At 36.0% G+C, this 22830-nt stretch overlaps 1 protein-coding gene across 2 annotated transcripts; it reads left to right on the plus strand.

Moving 5' to 3' along the window:
- The first annotated feature begins 434 nt into the window (after positions 1–434).
- Positions 435–16289, plus strand: DYNC1LI1 (dynein, cytoplasmic 1, light intermediate chain 1). Of its 2 annotated transcripts, XM_014548434.1 has the most exons (12): positions 435–584; positions 962–1023; positions 1288–1518; positions 3489–3658; positions 5728–5821; positions 8396–8531; positions 9046–9157; positions 10492–10551; positions 10957–11001; positions 12946–13066; positions 13740–13895; positions 15343–16289. In XM_014548434.1, the coding sequence occupies exons 2-12, from the start codon at positions 1005–1007 to the stop codon at positions 15453–15455; spliced, it is 1257 nt and encodes a 418-aa protein (XP_014403920.1). In that variant the 5' UTR covers positions 435–584; positions 962–1004; the 3' UTR covers positions 15456–16289. The 2 variants fall into 2 exon arrangements, with proteins under 2 accessions (XP_014403920.1, XP_014403921.1); XM_014548435.1 differs by lacking the exon at positions 962–1023 and having other exon boundaries at positions 436–584.
- Positions 16290–22830: the final 6541 nt, after the last annotated feature.

Below are 22830 nucleotides of genomic sequence, written 5' to 3' on the forward strand. Positions count from 1 at the left end.
GGATGTGCCCGCAACCAAGGTACATGCCCTTGACCAGAATTGAACCTGGGACCCTTCAGTCCGCAGGCTGATGCTCTATCCACTGAGCCAAACCGGTTAGGGCTGCTATTAATACTTTTAAGAGCGTTCACCTGAGATTCTTCAAACTGAAAGCTGAAAGAGAGTATTTTGTTCCTTGTAGATTAAACTGTGATGACATAAGAGTTGAGCTTCCTGAAAAATACCCACAGAGGAAGCCATTTATAATAGGATAGAACCAGAGACTTAACAAGAGGAACAGAGACACTGGGAGAGAAAATCCTGGAGGCAACGTCTGCCTCTTCAACTCTGGTTTCCTGATTATTTTTCATCAAATTACTCTTCTGGTTGAAGCTAGTTCCAATTAGGTTTTTCACTTAGCTCTAGAGCTTGTGTGTGTGTGTGTGTGTTCCATATTATAATTTAAAGGATTTGTTCTTTTTTTACAGGTGAAGATGGAGCTGGGAAAACAAGCTTAATAAGAAAAATTCAGGGAATAGAGGAGTACAAGAAAGGAAGAGGATTGGAATATTTGTACTTAAATGTTCATGATGAAGACAGGGATGGTGAATATCATCTATTTGTAACCTAAGTTTTCTGAAGTCTTTCCAAGGTGCACTGCTGCTCATATTAGTCTTGAGTGTGCCGTTTTTCACTAAGAGTCCTACTATGTCATGCCAATCAGTAAATAGTTATGTTTAGGCATATGTTTATTGGTTTGGGATTGGGATTGATATTAAACATCTTAATGTATTCTGGTGTGCAGACCAGCTTTCTTGCTCTCATTGAAGAATATCAATTTTCAGTTCATTTTCCCTCACATGATGAATAATAGTATCCCATGATTGTTTGCTGACTCCCCTTTATCTCCTTTTCATTTTTTGACATAAAGATGTCATCTCCCTGCTTTTCTTATCTGATCAACCATTTTTTTCTTCTATAGATCACTTGCCTTCTCATTTTTATATATAATATCTTGAATATGCATGGCTCTATCTGCTGATGGTAAGAATAGCAACATGTTATTCAGTCTGTGGTTTGGGATTAAGAAATATGAAGTAGAGGATGCTGGTGTGCCATGTTGGCAGTAAAATTATTTCCTTGAATATTTGATAGGCTTTTACTAAATTGGTAGATATGACCTAAGTAGTTGAACTTTGTCAGAAGAGGCATCTCCTGTTTAGATGATCTAAAATACAAAGTATTGTTAGTTGGATGATGAAATAACTTAATCCTGTTGCCTTGGTAACTTTCCTTTGTCTGTTGTAGATCAAACAAGATGTAATGTGTGGATCTTAGATGGAGATCTGTATCACAAGGGCCTCCTTAAATTTTCACTGGATGCCATTTCTCTGAAGGACACTCTAATTATGCTGGTTGTTGATATGTCAAAGCCTTGGACTGCTTTGGATTCTTTACAGAAATGGGCAAGTGTTGTTAGAGAACATATTGACAAATTGAAAATTCCTCCTGAAGAAATGAAAGAAATGGAACAAAAGTGTGAGTAGTCTATAAATATTAATATAAATTTCAAAAACAAATTTCCTAACTGGCAATCATAATTGTTGGGAATTTTTTACTTTGAATAAAGTTTAATGAAAGAAATACAATGTGAGTTCTGTTTTTGAAATTCAGTTTAAATGCTATGCTAGATTTTAATATAATTTTAAATTCAAAACGTCTACATAATGGCAGACTTTCTTAGAGGTGCCTTAGCTCCTTTGCCAAAAGGCCATATGTGTTCATTTTGAAAAGTTGTTTTCAAGATTTAAAAAATTTGAATCTTTCTTCAGCTGCTCATTTTCAGCAGTTCACTTCTTGATAAGCAGAACAATCTTATCAACCTTGTCAAAATGAAATATGTCCAAAAAGATGTTAACCTAAATATAGGGTGTCCCCAAAAAAAGCATATATACAGTATCTGTAGATTCTATTACATCTTGAAAATGAAATGTATTTTAATAAACACTGCCTTTACAATTATTCAAAGTGAATATATATTTTTGGGGGGGATACCCTGTATAAAGATGTTAAGCTGGTTTTATTCACAAAGTACATAATATATTTTGTACATGCCCATGTAAATTGGAAGTTTTCATGGAAATTATGAAAATGATATGGGTCATTTCCAACTGTAAACCAGTTGCCACAGTTCTGAATTTCAACAATAGCGCTTCATTTGTCAATGTTGTACTTTGCTTAAGAAAATATACAGATGGAATACTGCTTTTCTTTGTTATTGTTAGTTCATAATAACTTTTTGGGGAGAATTGACACTTACTGTAATTTATATGCAAGGAAACAGAAAACTTAAGAGAATATATGTCCTAAATCAATGAAAAAGATGTCCAGCTGTTCTTAATCTATACCTTTCTTTCCTGTTGGCCATTGCCTTGGGTTTTCGTCCCCCCTCTCCAAATTTATACTACAGCAGTGGTCCCAGGACTACCAGCATCAGTATCAGTACAGCCAGGAGCTAGTCAGAAAATACACATTCTTAGGCCGCACCCCAGACTACTAAATCAGAAACTCGAGTGCATGCTAAAAACTTGAGAAGCGCTGTTAGATTTCAGCCTTTGATTTGAAGGGTAGTAGCTACCAAAGTTGCTAAGGGTAAATGCATGTCCCTTTGTTCTTGGAGGAACTGCACTCAAGTGTTCAGGATTCCCTCTTCCTTGACACCATGTAAGTTTAAGATATTTTCTTCCTTTATATTTCTGTATAATATTCCCTCATATACTGTTTTAATCCTATGCTGTGGATAATTTGTTTCCAGATTTGTTTTGCTTTTAAACATGAGAAGCAGTCTTATATAGGAATCACTGGTTGTTTCTTTGAGAATTCCTCAAAGAATAATTACTGAGTCAAAGTATATATTGGTTAGGCTCTTGATACATTCACCTTGTTTTAAGTGAAGATTTTGACAACCTTGCAAATGAGTTGTAAAAATTTATCAGTGGTGATAATACCTCATTAATTCTCACCAGGGTTAAAGAATGAATGTGGCCCAAGATTGCACCTATGTAAAAAGGAGAAGATCTGAAAAAAGGGTTTAGAGAAGGAAGCTAATATTTAGAAAATCATCTAGGATTGTCATTTAAATTGTGGAATTCCCCCTTCCTCACACATATATTTTTCTTTTATCCTTTTTCAGTACTTGTGAATTAGAGAAGATAGACAAAGCTAGATTGTGACTTGCCTAAAGTAATTTGCACAAACTAAACCATGCCTATGTTGAATCCCACTCTTTGGAGCCATTGAGTCTTATACTCTGCCTCCTAATAATTAATGTGGGATCAATGTATCTGTACTGTCCTTGAAATAGTTTTCACAAACCCTTTTTGTTTCTTTTACACAAGACCAAGTATAAACTCTAGTAAAATATATATTTAGATTATGGTAGAAAAAGCTACCTGCTGAAATAAAGCAATTTCTAAACTATGTATTAAATTATTTACTTTGATTTTCAGTGATTAGAGACTTTCAAGAATATGTAGAGCCAGGAGAAGATTTCCCAGCTTCTCCTCAGAGAAGAAATACCATGTCACAGGAAGACAAAGACGACAGTGTGGTTTTACCCCTGGGTGCGGATACACTTACACACAACTTGGGCATTCCAGTACTAGTAGTTTGCACAAAGGTTAGTTTGCTTCCTAGAGATTCTGTTACTGATATTAACCCAGGATGAACAACTGTTCTGTTTCCCAGATCCCTTTTGGAGTTGACACATTATTTTTCCTAGATAATTTTTCTTAAATATAAATAATAGTTTAAAATAATTGAATGATATTTACATGTTGGTTTTATGATCTTGATCATAGTTTCTTTGAAAGAAAACGTTACTTTGGATATTCTCTTTGTGATTGAATATCATTTCCCAAATTCCAATTAGACTTTATTATACAGTCAGTTTAAAGAAATAAACACAGGTAAGATAATAAGTTAATTATTAATTTTTATAAATTTGCACATTAAATATTGGAATACTAATACCCTAATATCAGAAGATTATATACTTAAAATAAAATAGACTTTTAAACATCTACTTTTAACACCTAAAATAAAATAGGCTTTTAAGCACTCATTATGTTAAGTTAATATGCAGTTATCAGGGGCTTTTTACTTATTTATTAAAGAGGTTCTGAGAGGATTGCTAAAATCAAAATTCTGTTCATTTAATCTGTCATTATATACACTTTATAATAAAGTCAAATTTCCTTTAAAAATTATTTATATATAAAGTTTATCTTCTCACCCTTTGGTCCTAAGTAGTATGCCTTTATTGTCTGTAAGTCATGGAATAGTTAAGAAAATGACAGAACAAATAAACCCTTTCGAGATCTAAAATTATTAATATTTTTTGTAATACATAAAATTTGCAAATATAATTGAAGGAGGGTATGGAATTTATTCATCTTTGGGATAAAAATGATAAAAAAAATTTTAATCTACCTTATATTTTACTTTAAAAACTACAAAATTTATCAATAACAATTGGGGAAGGGTAGCATTTAAATCAAGTCTGTTATCTGCTTTTCAAATGATGATCCTGCTTTAGTTAATTGTTACTTATACCTTTTCTTTAAAACTATTTTTAAACTGTCACACTAGGATCCTCTTGTGTGGGGTTTGTTTTTGTTTTGTTTGGCAAAGAGTTGTTTATTGGCAGATATTTTCCTGCCAATTACACAACTTGCTTCATAAATTTCCAAAGGAGAAAACTGTTAAGCTTAAAGGAACCTAAATCATTAAATAATGTCATAGATGCATAAAACTTTCAAGCCAGAAGAGATCATCTACTATATTTCACAGAATCTAAAGCACCATCAGATGTTCTTCAGTTTAAGAGCTTTTAAAATATGTAGGGGAATGGGAGAATGTGTGTGCTGGAGTGGATGAAAAATGGTAGTTTCACTGGGCTTAAAAACTAGACATTGAGATTCAGAGAGACTAAGCTTCTTGCCTTAGGTCCAGATCCTCTTATTTCATTTAAAGATTTCTTTACATGTCAAATTTGACCCCAAACTAATATTAGGTATAATGAGCATTATTGAGTGTTTATTTTTAGATTTTATACCTTCAATACAGAAAGGTTTTGGTGAAATATTTGAACATGCCTTTTTTTCTGTAACATTTTTCTGTAGCAAGTAGAATTTAGAATTTGTTTCATTGATTGTACAGGTGACATTTAAAAAATAGCCTGTAATCCCCCCCCTTTTTTGCTATTGGTGAAATTGTAGTGAGAGTGAAAAGGCACCAGAGGAGAAATGAAGGTCAACAGAGTTATCAGATAAACAGAGGAACAAAGAGGAAATAGTGAGAGATGCAGACTCCCTGGGAACATAGTGTTTTATAGAACTAGAATAGATTTTAGATCTTAAAAACTTTGTTCTAGGACATAAGTAGTTGAATTAACAAGTATTATAAACTTGTCTTGTTCTGTACTAAAACTTTCTCTATAGTGTTTTCGCCACATTCAGTATAGCTTTGAATTCAGTGCTTTTTTTTAAAGAAATAAAATTATTTATTAGTCTTAAGATTCCTACTAAATGTCTCTAGACAAATAGGAGTAATTGCTATTCTAGGTCCTACTGTTCAAAGTGGTAGTTTTGTGATATTCCCCCACCCAAAATTGAACTGTTTAAATCATTATATTTAAACTTGATTAAAGTTAACGTATTGTTTTTTTAAATTATTTTAACCCAACAGTGTGATGCCATTAGTGTATTGGAGAAAGAACATGACTACAAAGATGAACATTTTGATTTTATTCAGTCACATATCCGGAAGTTTTGTTTACAGTGTATCCTTTTAATACATTGATTAGTGCAATGTACCTTAATGTACCTTACCTGTTTGTTTGTTTTTAAGGAAAGGAATTAAATTGATGGGACTTTAGAAATTCCATAAGCTTTGTTCCTTCTGCCTCTGGCTGGAAATATCATTTTAGTTCTCAAATCATTTATATCTGGGTATTTTGAGATATAAAAGCAAATATTAAAGTATATAAATTTGATTTGCTGTGTTTAAAGTACTAAAGAAAAATAAATATTAGTCTTATTTGGAAAGTTTTAATGAGTATGCATTGTAATTATTCTGATTAAAAAGTTGTATTTATACCACCAATGTGTTTATATCATTCTGTTTTAGAGTCTGAATAAATGAAACCAGTTGCCCCTCCACCTCCACCTCCCTCAAGTGGTATTCATTTATTGGGTGGGTGGTGGGGCAAGATCAACATTTAAGTTCGTTTGTTCTTATTTTTAATATGTTTGGTATGTTATCTCCACATATAATCTAAAGTAGTGGTTTCAAAATCTGGCTGTGCCATCTAAGACTTACTAATTGGGAACATTACAAGGTCAGCTAGAGAATCTATACTTTTTAAAAAAATATATTTTATTGATTTTTTACAGAGAAGAAGAGAGAGGGATAGAGAGTTAGAAACATCAATGAGAGAGAAACATCGACCAGCTGCCTCCTGCACACCTCCTACTGGGGATGTGCCTGCAACCAAGGTACATGCCCTTGACCGGAATCGAACCTGGGACCCTTCAGTCCGTAGGCCAGCGCTCTGTCCACTGAGCCAAACCGGTTAGGGCGAGAATCTATACTTTTGAAAAGCTTTCTGGTTGATTTTGATGATCACAAGGTTAGAAAACCTAACATAAGGAATCTTGTCTAGTCTAGGTTACAAGGATTAGATGAGCCAATTAATAACATGTACAACTAAAAGGAGGATAAAGTGAGGGTTAGGAGTGAATGTTTTTAAGAGAATTTATTGTCAAAAACTTCACCACAGCTTGAGTGCACCAAAGGGAGAGAGTTGTGCACCAGATAGTTTGTGGTTTCATTCCGCAACCAAAGCTTTTGGGTCTGAAAAGTGAAGAAATGATATTAGGAGTAGGTAAGAATAATAAATAATATACATGTATTTATAGTATCAGTAGTTTTTCATTTTCATTAATGGACATTTAATTTAAGGACCACTTAATAGAAAGCCTAGCTGAATAATGAATAAGATCACTCAACCCTGGTAGTTTCCCTTTCCTTTTTCCTTCAGTACTTTCTTCTCTCCATGGCCCTTTCTCATGTCACATAATGGTTGAGTCAGGTTGAATTAAAGGGCACTAGTCTATATAAAGAGTCTTTAAAAAGAGAACAAAAAGTGAAAGTAATTGAAGTAGGTATATAAAGCCCTTTTTATCTTTGAAGATTACAAAATTTGAGAACAGTCTCTTTTAAGATGTATTAATGCTCTATTTGAAAATGTACATACAGAAATGTAATCAGGAAGTAAGCTGTCCACCGAGATAATTACAGACCTTTTAGTAGAGCTAGTTGACTTTAATAGTGAGGTGTGTGTATGTCTGTGAGTGAGGGCAACAGTTCAAAATCATCTTTATTTTTAAAATTTTAATTGCAATGCAAATTTTTCAGCTGTAGACATCTTTCAAATTATAAATGGGTTCACATGAGGAAGATCATTAATGAAAAATTTACACAATTAAGCTTTTACTTAAGACTATGATATTTATTTCTACCAAGATTTATGTTAAGTAGTATTTAGCAATACCACTTTCAGGTTCATGTCCTAGCAAATATGAATGTCTCAGATCAGAAGTCAGCCCATTCCCAGCATTTCCTCAGGCATAAGTTACCATCTCTTTCAGGACATCATGGCCAGTGGTCATAGAATTTCTGATAGCCTCTCTGACCACATTGTCAGTAGTCACACTGACCCTTTTTTTCACAGGCCTCTTTTGATTTGTGTTGTTTGGGTAAAAGTTATGATCTGCTTTTATTAATATATCATGTGAGATTGTCTTAGCTCAAGTTTTAGCCATGAAATCTACTTTACCTTGGATCATTTCTGAACGCTTCCTGGTAATACCTATTGATTCATCTCTTTTTTGTGGGTCTCTGGAGCTGTGTCCCCAAAGTCCTCATTCCTTGGAACTAGTAAAAATCGTAAGAGGTACTTGTGCAAACCATTTTTGTTGAAAAGGCAAACAAAACGGTTGTTGATAAATAATACCCCTCCATGAAGTTTAAAAAAGAAATTGCCTCTTCATGTGCTTTAAATATAGATAGTAGTAGTGTCAGTATTACTAAATTTACCTTTTCTTTTTTGGCTTAATGAGACTTTTGGTTTTATTTTATTATAGCTTATTATAAAATATTTTATTTGCCTTTTTGCCTGCATTTAAGTATTTTATACTTTTGAAATCTTCGATGACCATATATAATAAATACACCTTTAGAAATTATTTTTGAAATGAATAAATCATGTAGCTGTGAATGTTAGGCTGAGAACAAGAACTTTATGACCTGTTTGTGGAATTTGTCCAGAAATTTCTTTAATGGTTCCATTCAGATGGTGCAGCACTTATTTACACTTCAGTAAAAGAAAACAAAAATACAGATTTAGTATATAAATACATCGTTCAGAAACTATATGGATTTCCGTATAAGATTCCTGCTGTTGTGGTGGAAAAAGATGCAGTATTTATGTAAGTATGCTCTTAAATACATTATTTTATCACGTATTGTTGCTACAGTTTGATGGTGAGTCATCATTTTCAGTTTTGAGGTGAGACCAGTGGAGACCTTTCTATGATGAGTAGGTGAGAATCTGTCCCTAGACTGTTTTATTTATAACCTGCCCTGACCTATTTATCATTGTCTTTTAGAGTTACTGCTGGCCTGAGCCCTCTTCGAAAGGCCATGTTATTGCTATTTATTGAGTGTATAATATCAGTATATCTACTTATTCTTTAATTGGTTATGATATAACATAAAGCATCCAATATATAATTGAGACATGATTTTAAAAAGTTATCTGAATAAAATTGGGAGGTGATTTAGTAAACTGTAACTTGAGCCCTATCATTTAAAAAGCTGATTGGTTTTCCATAATTGGTCAAATTTATTTTCATAAAATGTTCCTTTTAATCTGATCATGGCTTAAATTTAAAGAATAACTATATAAATGCTTGAAAATTTCTCATGTGTGTTTCTTTCCAGTCCAGCTGGGTGGGATAATGATAAGAAAATAGGAATATTACACGAAAATTTTCAAACATTAAAAGCAGAAGATAATTTTGAAGACATTATAACTAAACCACCTGTTCGAAAGGTAACAGTTTTAGTATATACACACATAATCTCAATACTTATGCATTTAAACTGAGGGGCAAGTTCATAATTTTAAGATTGTAAGGTAGAAAGATAAAAGTGTAATTTGGGTTGTCAAGTGTAATTTGGGTGTTGGTAATGTATCATTCAAAATAAAGATCTGTTTTATCAGAACATAAATCAGCTATTCAGTTACTGAGTCATGACTTAGCCTTTGGCATGTTTATATTAGAAAATATTAGTTCAGAGTTCATATTTTAATGGAAATCACAGATTAGTATGAGTGAGTATGTAGATCTTGAATAGTTTGAATAGGTAGAAGCTGTGAACTTTCTAACCTAGAGCTCAGATTTAGTCTTGACTATTACATATCACTCTTAAGACCATTAAATTGGGTTCCAGAAGGTACTTTTTCTTCCTATATCTTAATTTCATGTTAAGCAGTTCATGGTGTTCTAATAGTTAGGTATTATAGACATTTCTGAAAAGTTGTATATAGTACTTCTCACTAACTTTGGATGTTTCAAGAAAAAGTAATTTTGATCTAACATACATTAAGTCTTACTTAAGACTCCATTTACATTTGGCAGCTGTCTTCTGTTTGTGGGTAATCAAAAAAAAAAAAAAGAAAAGTAATGTCAAATGAAAAATCAGTTGATGTGGTATTTGGTTTGGCTGTCTATTAAAGAAATGCACACACCAAAAAGCAATGGTTTTCCCAGTTTTTCTTTTACCAACAAATTGGGATTTGTTTTAGTTGTTTTTATTGAGCCATTGTTTAGGCACTAGGTGTTAACTAGGAGGGTGTGATGTAACAGTAAATCAATACATGGGCCATCTCTCAAGTGGTCAGAAGTGCTATGCAAGTGAAGCAGAGGGGAGAAACAGGACAGGGACCAGAGGCATGCTGTTGTTAAAATGGTTAGGGAATGTCCCCGGTAAGAGGGGAGAGTGGTGAAGGCAAAGGGAACTGGAAGTGCACATGCCTGAGGCAGGAATGCCCAAGGGGTTAGGAGATGAAAGGCAGAGTTAAGGTCTTTGGGGCCTCACTGGGGCTGCAGAAAGGACTTTGGATTTCATTCTTAGTGGGATGGAAAGTGCTTGGAGGGGGTGTTTGAGTAGAGGAGTGATGTAATCTGATCTAACCTTTTAAAAGGATCACTCTGGCAACTGGTGGAAAATAGACCATGTGTGCATGAAAAGCAACTTGCTCCTGGTTTCCCTGAAATAAGAATGTGATGGCTCTTCTGTCTGCTGTATAATTAGGAAAAATAAGTTGCAAATATCCCTGCTTCCAGACTTGCTCATTTATGCATTGCTCATTGCTCATTTCAGTTTGTGCATGAGAAGGAAATTATGGCAGAAGATGACCAAGTATTTCTTATGAAGCTACAGGTATGAAATTACATCATAAACAGACTTAGTGTGGTTACTGGGTAAACTGTTATTCTACGTAGTTTCTTTAAAAATACAATACAGCCCTAGCTGGTTTGGCTCAGTGGATTAGCGTTGGCCTGCGGACTGAAGGGTCCCGGGTTCGATTCTGGTCAAGGGCACGTAACTGGGTTGCAGGCTCCTCCCTGGCCCGGGCCCTGGTCAGGGGGTGTGCAGGAGGCAACCAATAGATGTGCTGCTTCTCTCACAATGCTTCTCTCTGTCTTTCCCTCTCTCTTCCACTCTTTCTAAAATCAATGAAAAAATATCCTCGGGTGAGGATTAAAAAAAGAAGTAGAAGAAAATACAATCATACTAGTACATGTTATATGAGTATCTAACCTAGAATTCTTTTGTGTTTTTCAGACCCTTTTAGCAAAGCAACCACCAACTGCAGCTGGGCGGCCTGTGGTCAGTATTACAGATTTTGACAAAACTATTAAAATGCAGTGCATACTGCTTTAGTTTTTTATTTTTTAAAGCATATACATGTCTCATATGGGTGTGCTTTAATATAAACATGAATTAAGAATTCTTCTGGAATTTATGAGATTTTTTAAAGATAAATTTTGCTCCCTTTTAGATGACTTAAATGATAAAGATCTATTTTGCAGTGTTTGTCATGCATCAGTTATGAACCATTTATATGTGTTATTTTATAAATCCTCACAACAGCCCTATGAGGCAGGAACTATTATTAGCCCCATTTTGTACTGGGGGAAATGGAAGCTTTGAAGGACATTGGCTTCCCTAACATTATGCAGCTGGTAGGCTGTAAGTCCACATTGGAACCCAGATCTGACTCTCAAACTTATGCCAGTAACCACCCTTCAGTACTCAATACGTTTTCTTTCTCCATTGAAGGGAAAATTAGTATTCTAAAATGTGATGGGTCTCTGGTATTTTCTAATAATGAAGATGTTAGGGTTTGGCCAGTGAAGGAATTTACAACCAAAAGAAGAGATGCAGAGAGGAAATTTATTTTACTTTCCCAGAAGGGAAAGGCCTGGTGCATTGCTAATCAATACAGGGCAAGAAACAAAAAGCACCTTCCCCTTTTAAAGAGGAATGGCTGCTGTTGCTAGGTGTCAAGAAAGGGAGGAGGATTTTGGGTTGAAGTTGAGCAGACATCAAGGAGGTTGTCTTGAAAATATAGTTTGTTTTTTAGGAGATGGGGACAGATGTTTTAGGGAGGTGTCTTATCAGATTTTTCCCCAAGCCTGTAAAACGGTGGTTCTCAACCTTTTTGGCCATGCCCCACCTAAGCATCTCTAAACTCCTGCTGCCCCCCCCCGCCCCCCCCATGACATATAATTCTTATTATTCAAAAAGTGAACTCCTGTTCACGTGGAGGAAGCCTAAAAGGCCATTAACTTGGTCTAAACAAGCTTCCAAAGAACATGGCACCCATGAAAGAAAAAAATAAAAGAATGAAAGGACAGTTGAAGTACCGAGGAAGAAATCACTAAGAAATTGTTAAAAACAAATAATAATATGAAGTGATATGAAAAAATAGCAAATAAAGTTTCAAAACATAGAGAACTGAAATGCATAAATATGTCACAATATATATTTATATACTGTATATGAGGCCCCTAGAACCATAAGATATGCAAAAAATTCACTGTTAATAATTCATTCTCAAATTGCCCCCCTTAACAATCAAATTGTCCCCCTGTAGAGCATGTGCCCCACGTTGGGAACTACTGCTGTAAAGCATGCTTAGAACAAAAGTTATGAAGAGTTCAAAAGAGGCTTGTTTGAAGAGGAGGAGAGCGAGGGAACTGTCTACTAACTAGAGACTCCTTGGTGTGAATTATACCTGAATTGTAAAAACAGCATGGAGAAGGGGGAATGCAAGAATGTAGCCTTGAGAGTAGCTTATCTTGTCTTGCAGTTTGAACAGAGGGGCTGTTTGAATCAGAGGAGCTAAAAACATTGGGATTTAATTACCAGGTGCTTTTCATAAATTGTGGAAGGCCACAGCAAAGAAAAAGACAGGCCTTTTTTCTGTCCTTAACAGAGGATATGATTGCTAAACGTTTTTGTCAGTGGTTTGCAGTGTAAAAGAACAGATGGGGTACAGTTGCAAAATAATTTCTATCTTCTATAATAATAAAAGCATAATTTGCTAATTAGACCACACGTCTTTCTGGATGTTCTTCCATCTGGACAAAGCCGTAGTGGGCGGGAGCCACGGGAGAGGCCCCCAGCTGCGGCAGCAGTGGTGGTGGGCGGGGACCGGGGCCAAGGCCCTTGCACGAATTTCGTGCATCGGGCCCCTAGTTTATAATAAGAACTTTTGTGAAGTTGAAAGTTTCTCGTTTTTATAATTATGGCTTTCCTATTACATAGGATGCTTCACCAAGAGTCCCAGGAGGCTCCCCTCGAACACCAAACAGATCAGTGTCATCCAATGTTGCCAGCGTGTCACCCATCCCTGCTGGGTCAAAAAAAATTGATCCAAACATGAAAGGTACATTTCTTTTTTTCTTGGAGAAAACAACACAATATGTTTTCAGTAGAAAGAAATCTACCTAAAATCCCCCTTTACCATAGTGGTTTTTGTGCAATAGCTTCTAATCTTTGTCTCTATAGATATAATCTCATAGTTAGACTGAAAACCATTTTACAGTATAGTCTTAATATGTTATTTCTATGATGGAAGCTTTATGATAGCTTTGTGTTTATTTAATCATTCTCCTATGGTAGGTCATTGAAGAAATTCATATTTTTATAATAGGTTACCTGCAATTAACATGAAAACTATATGCATAATCATATAGGAGAATTAGATAACTTTTTATAGTACTTGAGGCAGATATTTTTCAACGTTATATTTTTAAGAACCCCTTTCAAAGCAGAGATGTATAGCAACTAATATCTGTTTAATATGCCTTTGGCCTTTTTAAAATAACATTCTAATTTTTAAATAATTATCTTGCATTTTTAAAGGTTATTTATATTTTGTTCTGTATGAGTAGATCAGAGAAGTTACCCAGCCTCTAAGATCAAACTAGACCTGAATTTGGAACATACAGCTTTTAAATTTCAAGCCTATTATTCATTTTCTATGTGTGATTACTAAAATAATAATTTGTAGAAAAACCTGATGTTTTGATTGAAAGTTTTTGTTTTTTGTTCTATAGCTGGAGCTACAAGTGAAGGTGTCCTGGCCAATTTCTTCAATAGTTTGCTGAGTAAAAAGACTGGTTCTCCGGGAGGCCCCAGTGTTGGTGGTGGCAGCCCTGGAACTGGGGCTGGAGGTGGAAGCAGTGGTTTACCACCATCTGCCAAAAAGTCAGGTATAGTTACTGGAGCTTTTTTTTTTTTTTTTATATATAAAACAGTTTTATGGAGATATAATTTACATACTGTGAAGTGAAGCTCACTCATTTAAAGTGTACAGTTCAGTAGTGTTCGTATAGTTAGAGTTATGCAAACCATCACTATAATCTGATTTTAGAATATTTTCATCTCCCCAGAAAGAAACCTCCAACCTATTAGCAGTTACTCCTTCCCTCCCCTGGAGCCCCAAGTCCTAGGTAACACTAATCTGATTTCTGCTTCTGTGGACTTGCTGATCAGGAGATTTCATATGAATATGGCTTCTTTAACATAATGTTTTCAAGGTTCTTTTATGTTTCAATATTTCAATATTTTATTTCTTTTTTACTGCTGAATAAAATTCCATTGTATGGATATGTCACACTTTATTTATCCATTCATCAGTTGATGGACATTTATATTATTTCCACTTTGGGGCTATCTATATAATAAAAGCCTAATATACAAATCAACCAAACAGTGGAACGACCGGTCCCTATGACGTGCACTGACCACCAGGGGCAGATGCTCAACATAGGAGCTGTTCCCAGCCTGCAGGCCCCAGGCCAGCCAAGGCGGGTGCCAGCGGGGGGGCCCCCCTGAGCACCCTGCTGATCCCCCCACAAATCCGCCCTGATCATCGACCAGGCCTAGGCACCCAACCCATGCACGAATTTCGTGCATTGGGCCTCTAGTTATGAATAATACTGCTATGAACGTACATTCCCCAAAGCAAGGTATGAGGGTCCCAATTTCTCCACATTCTCTTCAATATTTGTTATTGTCCATCTTTTTTATTAGGACAGTCCCAGTGTTTCTGAAGATTCCAGGGTCTAGGACAGTAATGGCGAACCTTTTGAGCTCAGCGTGTCAGCATTTTGAAAAACCCTCACTTAACTCTGGTGCCGTGTCACATAGAATAGCTATTCAGGAAGCACTAATTCAGGCAGGAACCTAAATAGTTTTAGGAGACAAAGGCCAGGGGGATCAGGAATATTTATGAGAAAGGGAAGGGGAACAATTCCATCAACTGCTCAATTATGTCAGCTTCTAGAAGAAGGCAATTCTATAAGTACAGATAAGCTAACATAGGGATGCTAATTCTAAAGAATGTTTTTAATTTTCAGTCTGTAGCTATAACAGTCTGATTTCTTGTTGTCTTTGCACACAGTTGTTTGGGATACAGTGCTGCTTTAGGCCCAGTCAAAGGTTATTTTGCCCTATTTTAACATTTCAAAGGTTGGAGGCATCCTCTGGGACCGCAGCTCTGACTCCATTTTAAAGTGGCTTCGTTTATATATATTTTTTACTTTAGTATGCTAGGTAAAATTAATGAAACCTTTGGCAGTTTCTTGAATGAAGAGACATTGCTATAAAAGATACTATTACTTATATCTAAATCGCATTTCTTTTTCTTCAATGTAGGCCAGAAGCCTGTCCTATCAGATGTTCATGCGGAACTGGACAGAATTACACGAAAACCAGTCACAGTTTCTCCTACATCACCAACATCTCCTACGGAAGGAGAAGCTTCTTGAAGATACCAAATAAAGCCATTTATTCAGTTTTCTGGGATAATGTAAACTTGCCTCTGCCTTTTCCTTCAAGAGTGGAATTAGGGAGCTGCAGTGCTTTGTCAGATGGACTAAACTTATCTTTTTTTTTTTGTGGTTGCCCATTTTTATAAAAGGAAGCTATACAGAAGAAAAATGATTCTTCACTATGTAGGATTGCTATTTGCATTGCCACTTTGCATAAGGAAGTAAGTTTGGATTTTGAAAACCTCAAAATTTATAGATCTGAAATTAAACCATGTGATCATATTCTAAAGGCTACTTAAAACATACAGGAAGGTTTAGGGAAGGGCAGAAAACAATATGCTTTGGACATTTGACTGACTTGGAAGTCCAAGCTTATTTTAGTTAAGACTATACAAAATCATTTTTTAAAATTATGTGTTAGTTTTACTGGAAAAAAGAAGATGATTATCAAATTTTCCACACCAACATAAATATACCACCACAAATGGAATATGCTGAGAAAACTATCAGATAGCATTTGATACACTAGTCATTGTCTAAATCAATGATCCTATAAGTTGTTATCAAAATATAATTTAAAATATTGGTCAAGATTCATTTCTGTGAGAAGAAAAGAAAGCACACTGCCTAAATGTGTAAAAGAAAAATGCAGAGGTTATTAATGTAAAGCGGTAACAGTCTTTGGATTTGTCTATATATATATGTCATATATATGTATGTCATATATATATGTATATATATATGGCTCTGCCTTAATACACCCCTTTTTTGTTTGTGACTTTCAATTGTAATCAGTTAATAAAGTATTTATTCTCTGCATTCAGGTTCAAATACCTTGTTGCATTCTCTTATATTTAAATTTGTTTTTTTAAAGTGTTTGACTAAATAGGATTATTAAGCATTCTGATTTTTCTACCTGTTTCTAAGAGACTGAATACATGAGATTCAGTATCCTGGTAAGTTTGCTTAAATTGGGAGTTTACTTTGATCAACACATCTTCCCCACATGTCTTGATCTGCAGAATCCTGTGTCAGCATTCCTAGTAGATAAAAATACAGCCTTTTATCATTAATTAATGCACAGAAGCTGTTTTTAAAAGCTTGGCTAATGCACTGACACATAGCTACTCTCTTAGAGGTCAGAACACCTGTTAGTAGTTCTATTCAATATTTAGTTTTCAGTGCTTGTTTTAGAACCTTCATAAGAACAATTTCATTTTATTGAAGTTCACCTAAAGAACACTTGTACATTTGACCTATTGAGTCATTTCAGATAATTGGAAAATGTGGTTACTATACTTTAAATTGGGCTTTGTTAGTACTTTAAAATACATATTCCAAAGATTTTTTTTCCAACAAAATGTTGAAGGATAAAACGTCTACCAGCTTACATAATACTTTTCATTAGAACCTTAAAATCTTTTTAGTTTTATAATAGTATTTGGCTCCTAATAGTTGAGTATAAATGCTAAAAATATATGAGGGTAATAATTTGTTTCAATGTGGAAAAAATTTAGTTTGTTCAGGGCATGGGAAAACATATGCATGATAAGCATGAGATGAAAAATGCCATTGATAAAATCTTTAGTCCAGAAAGGGTTGTACAATCATGGTGTTGTAAAGACCAATATTTCTAAACTAGTACTTGATTAAGTGAAACTAATGAAGGAAAGAAAATTGTAGACTGTGTATCGAGCTCTGCTTTGCTATGGCTGCTGTGTTTGCATGTTTAGACCAACTCATTTTTTTTGTATGACATTGGAGTTGTATTAGAAAATCCTTGAAATTAATAATTGAGTTGTTACTTGAAATAACTGTAATTGTTCCTTATATGAGACTCCATTTTAACTAATGTAAAACCTTGTGTTTACCATATTTAAGCCTAAAACCTATGTCCCAATTTTGCAAGGAAATTTAAGCTTTTTTTTGAAGTATACATTACAGGGAAGTAGAAGTTACAGCAGTATAGCTTGAAATACCACACAGTGATCACATATAACCAACACCATGATCAAGAAAAACATTACTGGCACCCCCGTTCCCTGTGTGCCTCATCAGAACTCTCACCCACCAACCAACCACTGTCCAAAGCCGTAGGTAAGTTAAGTTTTCTTTGTGTGTACCTCTTTGTATGTTTTTTCACTTTTGGACCCTTTGTCAATGTTTCACATTTCAAAAAATAATATTTAAACAACTGAGGGAAAATTGAAGACTGTTTTCTATATATAGAAATGACAAGGCTTTGTGTTAGGGTTGCCTGGTGACAGGATTCCCTGTTATCCAGATACCAAACTGGGCCCCACCCTCACTTCCCCAAGAAATCAGAAGATCCCACATTTCTTCATTACATCTCTCACACATAATGAGACTGGACTAAAGGACAACTAACATAGAAGCAAGGAGACTAAGTGATTCATAGTCTTTCCCTACTCCCAAATACTACTCAGGAATGAACGCGCATCGAGTGCAGAAACCCTAGAACAAAAGGCATTATGAACATTCCTTTGCCATTGTGGCCCTCTGGTGGTATAAATGAAATGAGAGTGATAATTTTGTTTGCTTATCCTCAAGGCTAATTTAGTTAGGAGAGGAGCTTTGGTAAACTGTAACCCCTGGAAAAATTCTGAGCCAAAGTTCTCTTTGTTTCTCTGGCACCCTTGTCCACTCTGAGTTGTTTGGAAATGTTGATAAAGAAACCAAGACTTTTTCTTTGCCTTACATCACGCATCCCGTGTTCTTCAGCTCTCTGAAGTTATAAGTGAACTTAAATGAGATGGAGGATGTGGGGTGCTTTCTAAACTGAAAAGTGTTACAAAAATGTGTTTATTGCCACCAGGGGAGGAATTTTAATTTACATACAGGTAATTTCAATACCAGTATTTAAATACTAGTCCCATGAGTAAATTATTGAGGCAGGCATACTGTCGATGTAAAAAATGTCCAAACCTGCCCTGGCTGGTGTGGCTCAGTTAGTTTTCAGTGGTTTGGTGTAGTCCCATGCACTTGAAAGATTGCTGGTTTGATTCCTGGTCAGGGCACGTGCACAGTTTTTGGGCTTAATTTTCCCTACCCCCATAAGGGGGCCTGTAAGAGGCAGCCCATTGATGTTTCTCTCCCTCTCCCTTCCTCTCTCTCTCAAAAATCAATTTTAAAAAAATCTTTAAAAAACAAAAAACAACATCCAAACCAGTGTGGAGAAAATGAGTTTATTTGGGCCAAATAGGCAGGAGCAAGATCTCAAATGCTCTGGAGAATAACAACTTTGCAGCTTCTGTTATGCATTTGAAATTGAGGGGACAACGAAGATGACATGAAAGTGGGAGAAAGTAAGGTGGGGATTGGATTACAGGTTAAGATGATACGCTCTCTTGAGGGTGGTTGTTTCAAAGATGTGTTAACCCAGGTGCACAGATACAACGGGCATGGTTTGGGTAAGACAAAGATAAACCTTTTACTAAAAGGTTATATGCCTGTGGCATGACTACCCACCATGACCTGTCCAGTTAGGAATTCATGATCAGATCTATCAGTGAGATTACTTTCCATGGAACCCCCCCCCCCAATACTCAGCTATCTACTCTAAATGTATTAGTGTAATTACTAGTAGACTACTGAAAAGCCTACTACCTTGTGTGCTTCTTCTCCAGCCCTCTAAACACTCTTATTTCTCTGTCCCCTCTTCACCTTCTGTCCCACACCCACAAAGTTGTAGCCTAAATCCTCTTTCTGTAAGTTCATCCCTTTCACGTTTGTATGGCCCACATGCTTCATCTCCTCCAATGCTCCGGGTGCATATTTCAAATTATTTACCGAGGACTCCCCTTGAAGCCCTCTGGCACTGCAACCTCAGTGAGTCCTAATCTTAGTTCTGCATCTTCCTTTTATTAATACATATGATTCAAACCTGGGATTAAGGTGAAGGATTACTGAGTGCTATTTCGATGTCCTATGTCATACCAGAGCAGTGGTTCTCAAACCCAGCAGCACTTGGGAACTTGTTAGAAATGCAATTTTCCAGGTTCCATCAGAAACTCGGGGGGTGAGGTCCAGAAATCTATGGTTTCACAGGCCTGCCATGTGATTCAGATCAAACAAACTAGTCTAATCTCACTAATTTTATCACCCACAGCTTTTCTTGGAACCATCCCCTCTGTTTCCATGACTAAAGCCTAAATTTAAACCCCTATGCCCCCTTTCCTGAATTTTTACAACCCTACCTGGCTCTTTGTAATCAGTCTACACAAGTCTGCTGGAAAATATCCCCAAGGAAGATCTTGGGCCATTTCACTTTCCTACACAAAACCCTTCCTGTTCAACTGCAAAGGAAAGCCTTCCAAAGTTTGACCCTAAGCAGATCTTCCCTACTTGTCCTTAATAATAATCTCCATAATCTGTGCCTATATGCGCTTTCAGTACCTTCCTTCATGTTGTCCCTCTGCCTGTAATACCCCTTCCTGTTTCTGCATGTCCAAACCATTCCTTAACTCCCAGTTTGAAGCTCTTCCCCCCTCATGCTATTCCTCTTATCTCTGCAGTCATTTCTCTCTGCAGTGAATTCCCAACACATTTAGTTGGTATCTCTCTTATGGTACATATCACTTTCTATTTTGAGACATAGTCCTTTACAGAAGTTTCTATGGTCTCATTGTATGACAGTCTTTAGGACCCAATTTTGTATCCACATTGTTACCTATCTGTGCTAATATTGCTAAGAGCCAGTGAAATTTTTGAGTATGAGCCACTGAAAAATTAAAATCTCAACTGAAAAAGTAGTACCAAATTATTTTTTGAATGTATAAAATCTCATCATAATATATTTTCCTAAGCTTTTTGTGACTTTCCTTTCTCGCATTTAACAATATTAGTTATTTAATATTAAAGGAGAAAAATGAATGTTCTTCAAAACTTAAGTGAATCTTTCTTCTATTTGATACACCTTTTCTCCATAAACAAGATTTCTCATTTCACTGTGGCAAGTCCCAGCATTTAATTATTCATTGTTGTTTATTCATTAGTGAAGATGATAGTTTTCTGCATGGACACATCCATCAAAAGGGCTCCTTGATACAAGTGTTTGTTCATGAAACCCTACATTCTTTATTTGGCCTTTTTTATTAAAAAAAAATAAGTGATGCATACTTTTTTTTTTAACTGGGAGGGATATTAGTGTCTACATTTTGGGTACCCCAAATCAATCAAGGCAAAGGAAGTTAATGGCACATCTGCTGTCTCCTACCTACTGGCTTTCATTTCGATCACATTAAAATAGAGTGTTCCTCCATATGAATGGATTTCTCACGAATATCATCTGGAGAGCTTGTTACAAAAGAGTTTCAAGCCCTACCCAAATTCAGACCCTTTGGAATTGGGTTTCCATCTTTTTAAAAATATATTTTTACTGATTTCAGAGAGGAAGTAAGAGAGAGAGAGAGAAGCATCAATGATGAGAGAGAGAGAGAGAGAGAGAAATGGATTGGCTGTCTCCTTTGCATCTCACACTGGGGAATGAGCCAGCAACCTGGGCATGTGCCCTGACTGGGTATCGAACCGTGACCTCCTGGTTCATAGGTCAACGCTCAACCACTGAACCACAATGGCCAGGCTGGATTTCTAAGAATCTTTTTATTTTATTTTATCTAATTTTTTATTTTTTTATTTATTTTTTTACAGAGAGGAAGGGAGAGAGACAGAGAGTCAGAAACATCGATGAGAGAGAAACATCGATCAGCTGCCTCCTGCACATCCCCCACTGGGGATGTGCCCGCAACCCAGGTACATGCCCTTGACCGGAATCGAACCTGGGACCTTTCAGTCCGCAGGCCGACGCTCCATCCACTGAGCCAAACCGGTTTCGGTTCTAAGAATCTTTTTAGTTAAACTCCAAGATGATTCTTATACACCCTGAAGTTTGTGAATCACAGGCTAAATTTTTATTCTCTTCTAAATTCAAACAAAAGCAGAGACCCCTATAAGAATTGCCCTAGTGTACCTTAAACAAACCAAGAGGGTTGAGAGACTTTATCTTCTCTTCTGTCTAAAAGTGTTCTTTTCTTTATAACTTTCTTTCGATGTTTTATTTTGACAATGTTCAAACACACAGAAAAGCTATTGCTTTACCACAAGTCTATCCTTTGATCTATCTCTATTCATCAACCCATCTGATTTTTTTAAATAAATTTCAAAGTAAATTTCAGATATCAGTAGTGTCTCATTTGGGATGGTGATGACTTGAAGAACAACAGAACTGAATCCTTGTAGCCTTGGCGAAAAAACAGTGGCCTCATTTTATTGGACAGAATCAGTGACTGCTTGGCCTCACAGCACATTTAGAATGCATTTAATCAAAGACAGAAGGATAGTTTTGGCTGGCTGTAGACAACCCCTGCAAAGTAATGTCTACTTGTCTCTATTCATTTGAATGAGAGCTTTTGTTTTGTTTCTGGAAGAAGAAAGGGAGGTTTGGGAGAGAAGATAAATGTGGAGGCAGGTGGCAGCAGTTACCCCTCCCCTCTTCCATGGATTTCGAGTCCCTAATGGAAGGATGGGTTCGAAGTTGAGGTTTGCTGGCTTAATTGTTAACCACAAGATTCCAAGTACCTAGGCTTTCATCCCCACTGCCCCTGGATGTTTGATCTGGGATGTGATCCTCAGACTTTTGGCTTCACTTTTTTCATCTGTAAAATGGAAGTAATGATAGTACCTACATTATATTAGCGTGGAGAAAATATGTGTGCCTCTCATGTAATTTAATCAGTTTCAGGTGCTAAAATATAATTACATTCCTTGATGAGTTTCCATAAGTTCACAAAAAATTAACATGTGACTGCAGCAGCTGAACAAGAAAAATTAAACTAAATGATGTTGATGAATAAACCTAAAATAAATTAAGAGATGCAGAAGGTAACATGCCTCAAAGTCCTTCCAGACAACCCATTTCACTTAAACTCAAATTCAATTTCTTCACTTGCCCTTTAGGGTCCCCTACATTATCTGGCCTTTGCCCACATCTCCAATTTCATCTCCTCTCCTTCTCCCTGGCTTGGTCTTTGGTTTCAGAATGAGTCAAGATCATTTGGTTCTTAGGACCTGTGTACCTGCTATTCCTGTGAAAGCCTCTCCCAAGATCTTTTTATTTCTCTCCCCCGATCTTTTGTTTATTTGTATTTTTTAATTGATTTTAGAGAGAGACAGAAAGAAACATTGATTTCTTCCACTTATTTATGCATTCATTGGTTGATTCTTGTACATTCCCAGCTGGGGATCGAACCCACAACCTTGGCCTGTGGAGCCGATGCTCTCAGCTGAGCAACCCAGCAGGGGATCCCCAGATCTTTACCGGGCGCTTGATGAGGTGGGAAAGGCCCAGCGGCGA

This window comes from Myotis brandtii, unplaced genomic scaffold, assembly GCF_000412655.1.
Source record: "Myotis brandtii unplaced genomic scaffold, ASM41265v1 scaffold506, whole genome shotgun sequence".
In the NCBI taxonomy this organism is placed as follows: Eukaryota; Metazoa; Chordata; class Mammalia; order Chiroptera; family Vespertilionidae; genus Myotis; species Myotis brandtii.

Excerpts from the sequence above, each read along its gene's own strand:
- DYNC1LI1 (XM_014548434.1), top strand. Across the intron at positions 1,519-3,488 it reads GAAAGAAATGGAACAAAAGT|TGATTAGAGACTTTCAAGAA; the intron begins GTGAGTAGTCTA and ends TTTGATTTTCAG. Across the intron at positions 10,552-10,956 it reads TATTTCTTATGAAGCTACAG|ACCCTTTTAGCAAAGCAACC; the intron begins GTATGAAATTAC and ends TGTGTTTTTCAG.